This window comes from Sus scrofa, chromosome 13 (assembly GCF_000003025.6).
Source record: "Sus scrofa isolate TJ Tabasco breed Duroc chromosome 13, Sscrofa11.1, whole genome shotgun sequence".
In the NCBI taxonomy this organism is placed as follows: Eukaryota; Metazoa; Chordata; class Mammalia; order Artiodactyla; family Suidae; genus Sus; species Sus scrofa.
Genome location: NC_010455.5, coordinates 68,499,715 through 68,511,822, shown reverse-complemented (window position 1 = coordinate 68,511,822; position 12,108 = coordinate 68,499,715). Strand labels below are relative to the sequence as shown.

General features: G+C 46.2%; 1 protein-coding gene across 3 annotated transcripts in view; it reads right to left on the bottom strand.

The window, feature by feature from the left end:
- TSEN2 (tRNA splicing endonuclease subunit 2) overlaps nucleotides 1-12,108 on the bottom strand; it is a 40,019-nt gene that overhangs the window by 8,904 nt on the left and 19,007 nt on the right. For all 3 annotated transcript variants that reach the window (XM_005669795.3, XM_013981990.2, XM_003132372.6), the window contains 4 exons: nucleotides 9,616-10,132; nucleotides 8,420-8,497; nucleotides 4,759-4,809; nucleotides 2,167-2,305 (listed from right to left, as the gene is read on the bottom strand). In XM_005669795.3, coding sequence (XP_005669852.1) covers nucleotides 2,167-2,305; nucleotides 4,759-4,809; nucleotides 8,420-8,497; nucleotides 9,616-10,132 — 785 coding nt within the window. The remainder of the gene's footprint in view (nucleotides 1-2,166; nucleotides 2,306-4,758; nucleotides 4,810-8,419; nucleotides 8,498-9,615; nucleotides 10,133-12,108) is intronic.

Genomic DNA, 12,108 nt, shown 5'->3' with positions numbered 1-12,108 from the left:
CAAGGCCTGACAGGCATTTACACTGAGAGGCTATTCTACAGGAACATGAAAAGGAGAGCAGGGCGGGAAGCCAAGGAAGGAAAGAGGCACATCACTTATTTAAAGGACGTGACCTGTGGGCAACTGCAATTGTCTGGAAACCTAGCAGACTGACCTTGAGCTGATCCTGACCATGTGTGTGCTGACCCCGAATGAAGGTATCTCTACCTGAAATCCAGGCTTGGAAGCAAGAATAGGAACCCTTTATCTTAGAGGAATGGGCACTCTGTAACCTTTATTTATGACTGCTGACCCCCTCTGAGAATTTAGTGAAAGTTACAGACTCTTGACACAGAAAAATACACCAATCTACAATATACTGAATAAGATTTCAGGGGCTACTGGGACCATTCTATGATTCTAGGTTAAGCACACTCAATTTTAGAGCATTTAAGGATCTAAAAGCTTGAACTGGCTTTCTTTGAATATTTAAAAAGGCAAGGCTCAAAAGCATATGGAACAATTATGGGACAGCTCTGAAGACCTGGGGGGCATGACTTCCTGGAAGGCCTCTCATATACCTTGAAATTGTTGTTTGAACCTCACACACAATTCTGAAGATCACCCAGGAAGCACCCTCGAATGGTGGATGTGGGAAAGGTTCAGGGATTTAACAAAGGAGCAGCATTGGGGCTGAAAGGAGCCCCAAGGGTCTATGCTCACTCACCCAGTCCGGAGGCTTCAGGTGCCCCTTACACAACCCTCCATGTTTACACCTCAAGGCTCTTCTGGGCTCCAGAATCGTCCATCTCTGCACTAGCTCCACCAGGCTGACTTACTACGTCCAAAACACAACTCCAAATATCCAGGCATTATTCTGAATTCCTCTTACAGCAAACCTGATATTCATCCCTTCTGTAGGCAGGTCAAGGTCAGTTTCCGAACTATTCCCTCTGCTTCCCTCCCTGCTGCCCCTATTAGCAAGAAAGCAAAGGTCCTATTAAATTGTCATTACATTTAAAACCACTCCTTTACTTAAATCTCCCAAGACTTCCAACTACCAGAATGACATCCCAGGTCTTTGTCAGGTCCTACATGACCTTCCCCAGCTGAACCCTGACACCACCTTCTGTCACTACTCCCTGGGGTCTCTTAAGTTCTAGACGCACTGTCTTTGTACTGCTTCTGAGACTGGCCAGGCTTATTCCTGCCCCAGGACCTTTGCACTTTCTGCTCCTTGATGCTTCCTGTGTTCTTCCCCAGACTGTATGTGTTCCATTCTCTCACTGTGGTCACATTTCTGAGGCTGATGTTTGGGGCACATCTTGCAGAGAGTCCTTCTCTAACCGCCCTGACTGCCCCTTTACTCTGCTTTATTTTAATTAGTTCCCTGAAATCACAGTACATGTAATTTCAGGTGCTGGCTTCTTGGTCTCCCCTGCCAGTAGCTCCACCCAAGCAGCTCTATCTGTTTACCTCTGTGTTTTCAGCACCTAAGAAGGTCTGGCTCACATGAGACCCTCAGCAATCACCCGGCGAAGGAAGCGCTCACCTGTATCCAGACTCCTCACCTTCACAAAGATCAGGGAGGTAGGACTGTGTAGGAGTTTCCAAGACCCTGGGCTCCAAAAGTCAGAGCCCAGCTCTGTAGTTACTGGCCCTGGAACCTTTTAGGGGCAAATGACCCTTTCTCTCAAAACTACAGTCTCCCTATCAGAAAATGGAGGGTCATGAGCACTGACCTCATAAAGATGCCGTGAGGATTAAAGGAGTTCATGCATGTTCATCACTTCATACAATGCTTGGCACACAGCAAGGGCCCAGTAAGTGACAGCCGTGATTACTACCATGGTTACACCACCACTAGTAATGGTACTGTCACATCTGCCATCATCTCCAGAGGATCAGGGCTGCCTGACACAGCTAGACCACATGCTAATGAGAGGCCGTGGGCTCTTCTAGGATCCCAGAGCAGATAAGAAGAAAAGCCTGACTTGCTGCGGGCTTCTATCCCAGGCTTTTCCCCTTGACTGTTTTCTTGATCATTCTGGACACACCCTCCACTGCAATCCAAACATTCTTATCTAAGCCAGGACATCATTTTAGAAAAAAAACCCAGCAATAGTGCATATAACTCATCTGATGCCAACCCTGGTTCTTGCACCTGCCAAGCCAAGAATCACTTACGTAAATCTGTTCCATACTTAAGTCCCACTTTGGGCACCCAGCCCTTGCTTCGGAAGTGATGGTAAGCCATGTACGTGGTCCTGAACGTAGGCTGGACTCTGGTGAAAGCGTTCCAGAGTTTCACAATCGTTAAAGGCTCCTAAAGTTGCAGGGGAAAACAAGGCATTAATATGTATGTGTCCACCTGTTATCTGGCCCGGGAATCAATGTCCACACTAAGTATGAGCTGAAGATAAACAAGCACGGGGCCCATAACAAAGGGTTTAACCAGAAGATCCAGACCTGTGCTGTCTGGTGCGGTGGTTGCCAGCCTGAACTGAGACATGCTGCAGCGTAAATACATACTGAATTACAAAGACAAGAATGGGAACTATCTCAGTAATTTTGACTGTGTTGTATTAAATAAACTATGTTGATAACAGAAATCAATTTCAGCTGACTTTGTATTTTTTTTTTTTAAAAAAACCCTTTTAATGTGCATCCCAGGAAATTTACAATTATGCATGTAACTCCCGTCTGAGGCTCCCCCTGCCACCCCGAGACAGCAGCACTGGAGATGGGAGCAGCCAAGCCCTGCGTGTTGGGAAGAGGGCAGTGCTGGAAGGAGAGGAAAAGGAACAAATGTCCAGGCAGAGGAACGGGGTGGCCAGGTGTCACCCAAAGCTGGGGGTGCACGTTCCAATGGCCACAGACCTACCTATGCTATGGCAGGCCACATCCAGAAAAGTCAAAAAATAATTCTGATAAGCTTTAAAAAAAAGATGCTCCATTTAGTCTTTGGAACTAGGGAATTTATCGCATGACACAAAAAACCTAACTGCTTAGAAGAGAATCTTGTTTCTAAGGTGGGACTTGAAGACACTGAGACCGGTTCAGTTCAAAGAACATTCTGATATGTCAAAACAGTAACAGAAAAAAAAAGCTAAGTTTGACAAGTTTTCAGCACTCAGTAACTAGATCAGTTCTTCAGTTGGTTTATGGTTCAGTCATGCAGTGAGACTCACTCAGTGTGTTTTAGCCTGGGACGTTAACACCATAAATGTGAACTAGAGTTTGGGTGCTGTTTTTTTTTTTTTTTTTACACAGTTGTTCCTAAGGTGGAAATTCTGTGTGTGTGATGTTCAAATCCACACCCCACCCCCATCCTGCTGCCCCCAGACAAGGAACAGTCTTGTAGAGAAGACTGAACTTCCACTTTGGGCAGCCCCTGAGTTTCCAAGGCCGAGGAACAGCTGTGATGCTCTGACAAATGTCAGCTGAGGCCCAGGGGAGGGGGCAGGGTGGGCTACAGAGGCCACCATCTGGAAAAATGAGTCACCCATCAGTCAGACACCTGTTTCCAAATATGTGAAGAAGTTGTATATAGTTAGAATCTGAGGAATGATAAAAAGATGTACTCTGAAGAACAGACTACAATTACTTTCTTTGTTTTTTTCTTGGCTTTTTAGGGCCACACCTGCGGCATATGGAAGTTCCCAGGCTAGGGGTCTAATCAGAGCCGTAGCTGCCGGCCTATAACATGGCCACAGCCATATGGGATCCGAGCCGAGTCTGCAACCTACACTGTAGCTCATGGCAACACTGGATCCCTGACCCATTGAACAAGGCCAGGGATCGAACCCGCATCTTCATGGGTACTAGTTCTGCTTACCTTTTTCCTCTTAATTTTAATGTGAATTATTTTGATTAGGTAACATGTTCACGTGGTCCAATGGGCCAAAGTTCAGAAAGCAGAGTAGAGTGAGCTGAAGCCCCCATCACTCCCTCACCCTGCGCCACCATCCCTAATCCTTCTATCAGAGGGAGGCCTGGCACAGACCTATGATGGGACTAACGTTCTTCTCAGGGCAGCAGTTATAGCACAAAACCACGGGCACTGGAGCTGCCTCCAACCAGGTTCAAACCCAAACTCTATCCAGACCAGCTGTGTGACCTGCTTATTTCCCGAGCCTCAGTGACCTCAGCTATAACTCTTAGAGATGGAGATAAGGATCAGAAGTACTGCAGGTAGGGAGTTCCCATGATGGCTCAGTGGTAACAAATCCAACTAGTATTCATGAGGATGTGGGTTCCACCCCCGGCCTTGATCAGTGGGTTAAGGATCTGGTGTTGCCATGAGCTGTGGTGTAAGCTGTGGACATGGCTCAGATCTGGCGTTGCTGTGGCTGTGGTGTAGGCCAGCAGCTGCAGCTGTGATTGGACCCCTAGCCTGGGAACCTCCATATGCCTTGGGTACTGCAAGTGAAGTACCCAACTCACAGCCCTTCCTGAAGCAGGCGTTAAACATGAGCAGTTTTCGTTCCTGTGGTTTGTGTCTGGTACGACTGTGACACAGGTTTCTTGAACGCTATGTAAGATACTGCTCTCCTCCTAGTCTCTGGGAATGGTATTTAGTCTAAAAGGGTCAAAACTGGCTTTTGCCTGAACAGTCCCAATTCAGGACTCAAAGCCTAGATTTAGAGAAAAAATTCAATCTGATTTTATCCACTGAAAATAGACACATTTGTATTAAAGCAATATGGAAATTACTACAACCCACTTTTAACATCAGGGAGATTTCTACGTGGATTGTGTATAAATAAATTCTCTTACCTTCTCATAGTAAATACTCAGACATCCCAGAGCATAGACCAGGAAGAAGGCCTAAAACAAGACAAGCAGAAAATGCTCATCAGAAACTGCCCCACTTTCTTCAGAAGTTATTTAACATACTGATTTCTCTTTGCCTTAAATACAAATTAATGTCCTTATCACCATCCGATGGTCACATATTTTAAAACATACATGATTCATTCAAATTTCAAGGATTAAAATGGGAATGTCACAAGATGGTTTAGAATCAGTAAAAAACATTTGTATGAAATTTTCCATGCATTAACCACATAGCTAAACTGAAAAATGATGTAACAAAACGGTCTAACAACAACCTTTGCTCACTGGATTTTCCTTCATAAAATAACCATATTAAGCTGAGGAAAAAAAAATTATAGAAAGAACTACGTAGAATTTGTGGAGAGTGGGCAGTGCACATTTGGCTTGTGTAAGCACATGAGTTTCTTGGTCACCACTGCTGGAAAGGGATTTCCTACCAAGTAAATCCCATCTTTCTGTTAACTTCATTATGTGGCACCATGTTTCACTCACTCGGGGAAGCAGGAGAAATGGTCCTAGCTGAGTAAAATCACACCTACATGGAAATAAAAATAACTTTCTGATAAACACAAGACGATGCCAAGAACGGGGACACCAGCAAACAGGCCCCCGCTGTATGCTCTGCTCCTGGAAGGGGTTTAGGATCCATGTTTCACCAGAAGAGGATCGAGTGCAATTGGTCCATAATAGGCAGTGACTAAATGGTTTTTCTCCATGCAACTGGTTTCCTTTCTCTTTAAAAGACAGGGCAGGGAGTTCCTGTCGTGGCTCAATGGTTAACGAATCTGACTAGGAAGCATGAGGTGGAGGGTCCGATCCCTGGCCTTGCTCAGTGGGTTAAGGACTCGGCGTTGCTGTGAGCTATGGTGTAGGTTGCAGACGAGGCTTGGATCCTGTGTTGCTGTGGCTGTGGTGTAGGCTGGCGGCTTCAACTCCAATTAGACCTGTAGCCTGGGAACCTCCATATGCTGCGGAAGTGGCCCTAGCAAAGACAAAAAAAAAAAAAAAAAAAAAAAAAAAAAAAGAGAGGGCGGAAGATGAGATTTATAACCATATGGTCTCATTTAGAGTTAAGTCATCAGTGACAGGGGAGGTCTGTGGAGGCTGTTTTTACTTTGATAGTCCTAATAAGATGAGTGAAATGACGGTTTTAATGTCTTATCACAAAATCTGGTCAGGGCCCAAAGCAGTGTAAAGAGAAGCAGCTCTCAGAGACAGACCTCTAAGTCAGCTTGGCATTACCATTCTCAACACCTAAGAACTGCTTTGAACCCCCACGGCAGGTCTGCCTGAGCTCCTGATGGACATTTTATAGAAACACATTACACTGAACAGGTGGTGCCACCAAACATGGTGATTCATCCGAGGGAAGCTGCCAAAACGGGGTGGGGAAGCAGAGCTGGGTTTAGCTACATGCTCCATGGACGCTTCTGCAACACATTCCTGGAAGAGTCTCAAGAACCAACTGGCTTCTAAGCATGACAGCAACCTCATCTATCTCCTGTTACTCCAGCATTTCTTTGGGGGTGTTTGGGAAGAGGGGGCAAGACAGCAACACTTTTTTTTTGTCAGTAAAAAGCATCAACTGGTCACCCTCCTGGAGCCAGGAGGCTGAACCCCTAGCTGCTGACACCTACTCCTCCCTCTCCTCTTACTGCTGCCTCCCCATAGCAGAGAGGTTGGCCAGCTCTCCTGCCTGCACTCACACTGATGCCGGCTCTGGTCCTGCCCCGCCCTCACACAGACACCTGCAGTGCCCCGAGCTGCCAGGACCAGTTTAGACCCCTACTCGCAGACACATCCTCCTCAATCCCACCTCACCTCCTAAGCTGCTGCATCCAGGGCTGAACCGCATGAGAGGGCTGGCTGTTCCCGTGTCCATCTGGCAATCTCTTACTTATTCTTTAACAGGTGTAGGAGTCACCGAAGCTGTTAAATCTTTCCAGCTAGCTCGTGTCCCCTTGGATCCCATCAGTTTCCGGTCAAATTCTATACCTACCTTGTACACATGCATTTAACAAATAATTACCAAAGGCCTGGTAGATATCAGGCACTAGGTACAAGTATACAAGAGGTGCCACGCTGGCCCAGTGTACACACTACACTGAACTAGCGCTGGGCCATCTACAGGGCCAGAGCCATACTGTATTCACCTCTCTGCTGTTAGCACTTAGCCCAGAACCTGGCACAAAGTAAGTACTCGGTGAATATTTTTGCTAAATATCGATTGGAAAAGAAAGGATTCCAACCAGCCCCTAAATAGCTTTTACAAGTAACTTGATGATAATGATGAGAAGAGCAGGCCCTAACACTTACTGAGCATTTACGATATACCAGGAGTGGTGCTGAACCCATCACGTGCATTATTTAATTCCGGAACATCCTACGGATGAGGTCTTACATAACCCTCCCTTTATAAAGAAGAAATGAGAGGCTCGGAGAGGTCAAGGACCTAGAGAATGGGTAATACAGCACTGTCCAATAGAGCAGTTGCTAACCACACATGTGCCTGCTGAGTGTCTGAAATGTAGCTAGCACAATCAAGAAAATAATTTTTAATTTTGTTCAATTTTAAACAGTCACATGCGGCTAGTGGCTACTGTATTTGACGACAGACAACGTTGTCTCATTTGTGACATGAGAAGATGAAGTAAATAATTCCAAAGATCCTTTCCTGCTGTGAAATCCTGTTTTTTGTACCACTGGCCTCGTTACAAGGAAGGAAGCAGAGGCCAGGAGATGAAGGGAACAGAGACGCAATGGCTTCTCTGCAAACACATTTATGAAGTGACCAGCGTGGATGTGCTGAACAAGCACCCACAGATTTACCCAGATCTGCACGCGAGGCTGCAGGAGCTGCCCAGGTGGGCAGGGCCCCTCCCAGGGAAGGGCAAGGCCAAGGACTCGAGTGTGGTGTCACCATCATCAAATTCACTGTCCACAGTATAAACATGAGCACCGAGGGGGTGCTGCACTCGATGTGATTACAGGACAGAGGAACACCAAAAAAAGAGGGAAAATATGAGCCACATTTAGAAAGTCACATGCAGCCAACTTTTGAGGATGCAGGTGTTGCATTAAGAGAACACACGCTGGTAATCCTGCAAAGGGACACACTTAGAATCTGTGTACTAGTCAGCAGTCGCTACATGACTTGAGACACACATCACAGCTTATGAAAAGCTGGTGCAACTCCACAGAAACGCTAAAGCCCATTAACCTGCACACTTTAAATGAGGAAATGGTACAGCATGTGCACTATCTCAATAAACCTGTGACACTAATGCCAATAAACATTAACTAATGTCAATAAACATTAGTGACACAATATCTGGACAATGTGGAACCTCGATGTGAAAAGAAGTGCTCAGACAATGGCCTTGAGGCCTCTATGGGATGACACAGGGAAGACGTCCCAAATGGACATGTGAGAATCGAAAGGAGGGCTGAGGAGTGAAGTGCAAGCAGGCCTCCTGTGGAGGCTGCCTGTGGCCATTTCAATACTGAACTGCAGACTGGACTGTGTGTAAGGTGGACTCATCTATATGCTGTTGCCCAGGCCCAGAGTTCAACAGATAAAACGAACATGCTGGAAACATACCTCTTCTAGGCTAAGCTGTAAGTACTCAAAGATCCTGTATGGATTTCTTCTGCATATCAGTCTCTTCTTTTGTGGCAACTGAAAAATAAAATACATACAGAACCAACGGAAGCACTATATATATGTATGTAGGGGAGGCTGCATTTTAAAGTGAACATTTTTCTTCTAAGTTTCCCAGATTCACATGTGTTGGATTAATTCTGTTAAAAAACATTTAAAAATTACTTACGCAGGAAAGGAAATTTTAGTTTTTCTACCCCAGCTGACCTGTGAACAAGGTGGGTGGGGCCCTGACCCTCTGCGCAGTTGAAACTCTGCACAGAACTCAACCCAACCCCCACCCTTGGATTCAACCACTTGTGGGCTGTGCAGCACTTCAGTGTTTACTATGGATCTTGTATAGTAAGTGGACCTGGGCAGTTCAAACCCATGTTGTTCAAGGGTCAACTGTATTAACATTTTGACTTCTTCCCTCTCTCTTATCCCCCATGAGTTTTTTCTACAGTTGTGATCATTGTGTTGGTCAATTTTGTGTTGCCTTTTTTCACCTGACTGCACCTCAGAGGCATGCGCCTAGGTTCTCAATGAGACTTTATAAAGGCGAGAGAGTATTTTTTCAAATGGCTGTTTTATATATTATTTGTTACACTGCTTCTCACTTTTAGCTATTAGTTCTGGGGCAGTCATCCTGTCCCTCCCGTAACGAAGTGGCTCTTGTTCTGCCCCCACACCCCTCCTGTGACCACTGACCACTGCACCTGCACCCCACCCCATGGCTATACTCAACTGTATAACGACTGCTGCGTTTCTTCTCCTCAACAAGGGAGAGAACACTATTGGACCTGCTTTATATGTGTGTGTGTGTGTGTGTGTGTGTGTGTGTGTGTGTGTACACACACACACACACATATATACATATACATATATATAAATTTTTTTTTTAAGTTAAATTACTAAAATATGTTGAGGTTTTAGCTGAAAGAGCCCTCACAGCTGAGTTCAAGGGCTGGGACCCAGGGCGGCTGGATCCCTCAGAGGGTCTGCAATGTGTGTCTTGCACCAGCTTTCCCACCCTGGGTGACTAGGATGGGCCTGCTACCTGTTCTGAGGAGGGACAACCCAGTTGGCCAGCATCTCCTCTGGGCCAGAAACAGATGGCTTTGGAGAGAGTGGTCAATCCCTTTTTTCCTACTTACGTCCCTGGCTGGGGCGTCTTCCCTCTCACTCCCGTCACACACGGCTTCCTCCACCAGCACGTACTCATGGACAGGCCCTCCCTCTCGGGCACAGACGAGACTGGCCTGTTGGCTGTGGTCCTCAGGCTGAGTGCCACCCATGGGAAGGAGCGTGGCCTGTCTGTCATGGCAGATAGGAGGCAGGGGTGTGGGGACCTCCATCATGCATTCACCCGCACCTAGTGGGTCAAGCCCAGAGCTCTCCTGCTGGTGGTCTGATTGCTTGTTGGGATCCTCCAGATCCTGTGACTTTCCTGCAACACCATTCGTGGCAGAAAGCTTCTCTCCATCGGCCGTGCCTTCCATTTTGGCAACCATGTCAGAGCTCAGCTCATCACACAACTGAACCCCGTCGCTCCTTTCTGCTGGAGGATGCTCTAGGGGCTGAGTGTAATCCTCCAGGACCCTACGCACTGAGCTCTCATCCTGGCCTTGCCTTCGCAGGAGCTCTGTGGCCCATTCCACACGGCGCTGATACCTGCAGAACAGAAAAACACTTACTAACAACACTTAAATGTCAATATTTAAGACAGGAGTTCTCTGGTAGCCTGGTGGCGTTGTCACCCCTGTGGCACGGGTTTGATCCCTGGCCTGGGGAACTTCCACATGCTGAGGGCACAGCCGGAAAACAACAAAACCAAAGTGGAACATGTGAAAATACAGGAAGGCAATATGCTGAAAAGTTTACAGCAGTTTGTTTTTTTGGGGTCACACCTGAGGAATGTGAGGTTCCAGGGCCAGGGATAGTATCCATGCCATGGCAGTGACAACAGGGGATCCTTAACCTGTTGCCCCACCAGGGGCACTCCTACAGCAGTTTTTCTCAATAATGAGTTACAGGTAAATGTTTTCTTTACACTCTTCAGTGTTTTCTAACTGCTCTGCAATAATTATCTATTACTTTTTGTTTGGTTTTATTACAGGGTTTCATTTAATTTGCCTAATTTGAAAAAAAAATGATCCTAGCTTAACACAGTATGAAAATCTATGTAATTTAAAACTGGTGGACCAAATGATTTAGGTAAATATAAAGAGAAAATGGCCTTTATCAGGGTTTTTTTTGTATTATTTTCAGTTTTGGGTATCACGACATTTGCAGATATATATCCCATTCATCACACATAGTGTCTTTGTTCAGTACTGTGTAGTATTGGAAAGCAAGGTGAGAATTTCAATGGTCATTTTTCACAGTATTTACCGATGTCTCTACTGCATATGGAAAGAAATGGTTACAGTCATACACATCCAAGCATCCTAACAGAAATGGCCTTTCCCCCCATAACTTTTCAAAGTATATGTTTCCTTTTCTTTTTTTTTTAGCTTTTTAAGGCCATACTTGCAGCATACGTAGGTTCCCAGACTAGGGGTTGAATCAGAGCTACAGCTGCCAGCCTGCGCCACAGCCTCAGCAACACAGGATCCAAGCTCTGTCTGTGACCTACACCACAGCTCACAGCAACACCAGATCTTTAACCCACTGAGCAAGGCCAGGGATCGAACCTGCAATCTCATAGTTCCCAGTCGGATTCCTTTCCACTGTGTCACAATGGGAATTCCTCAAAGTATATCTTAATGAGAATACGCGATTAGTTTATTAAACTTGAAGGCAATCCCTGAAGACTTGCCCAGTTACAAAAAGTTACAGGTGAGACAACAGAGTTCTGCCCCTAGAGCAGCACCACCATCTGATGTGGCTGCTGGGCTGTATCAAATGCCAAGTCCCAGGATCACTCACATTCCTGCCTCTCACAAGCTCAGATGTTCTGCTCCTGGAAACTCAATGCGACAGAGGCTGCAAAAGCATGTGGACGAAAGGACAAAAGCCTCTGATTCAGACTGGTGACACAGGAGCCAGCTACACAACAAGTCAACAGGTCACACAGCAGGTGTCCTCTCATTGGCTGGTAATGCCTTAAAAAGCCCTGCTGCGATTAACCAGAAAAATGCTGGAGAAGCGGCAGGAAGAGGAAAGTAAAAGTGGGAAAACCTAAGGGGAGAGTGGCGGAAGGAGACGGGAGCCACTAAGATTAGAAGCAGGAACGAGACTGGTGATGCAGGCCCATCTCAGGGCCCAGGAACACGGAGTGGGGCCTGAATATGCCTCAGCTCCATACGTGCCTCTGCCCTGGAGTACATCTCTTCCACCTGCAGAGACACCCTTCTGCACCTCTTACTAATGCTTATTTACTGTCGGAAGTTTACGGCACAATGGTTTTGAGCTAGGCTGCCTAGGTCTAAGTACTCAAGAGAGTAAATTAACCTCCTTTGGTTTTGTTTCCTTACTTGTCAAAGACAGATAATCACAGAATATAGCTCTGAGGGATGACATGAGAATGTAAGGAGCTAATCCATAAAGCCATTTTTAGCACAGCCCCTATTACATGGAATGTGCTCAAGAAATGTCAGTACGTACAACCCCTACTCCCCAGGCTCTGGTGCTGGACCACCGGGCTC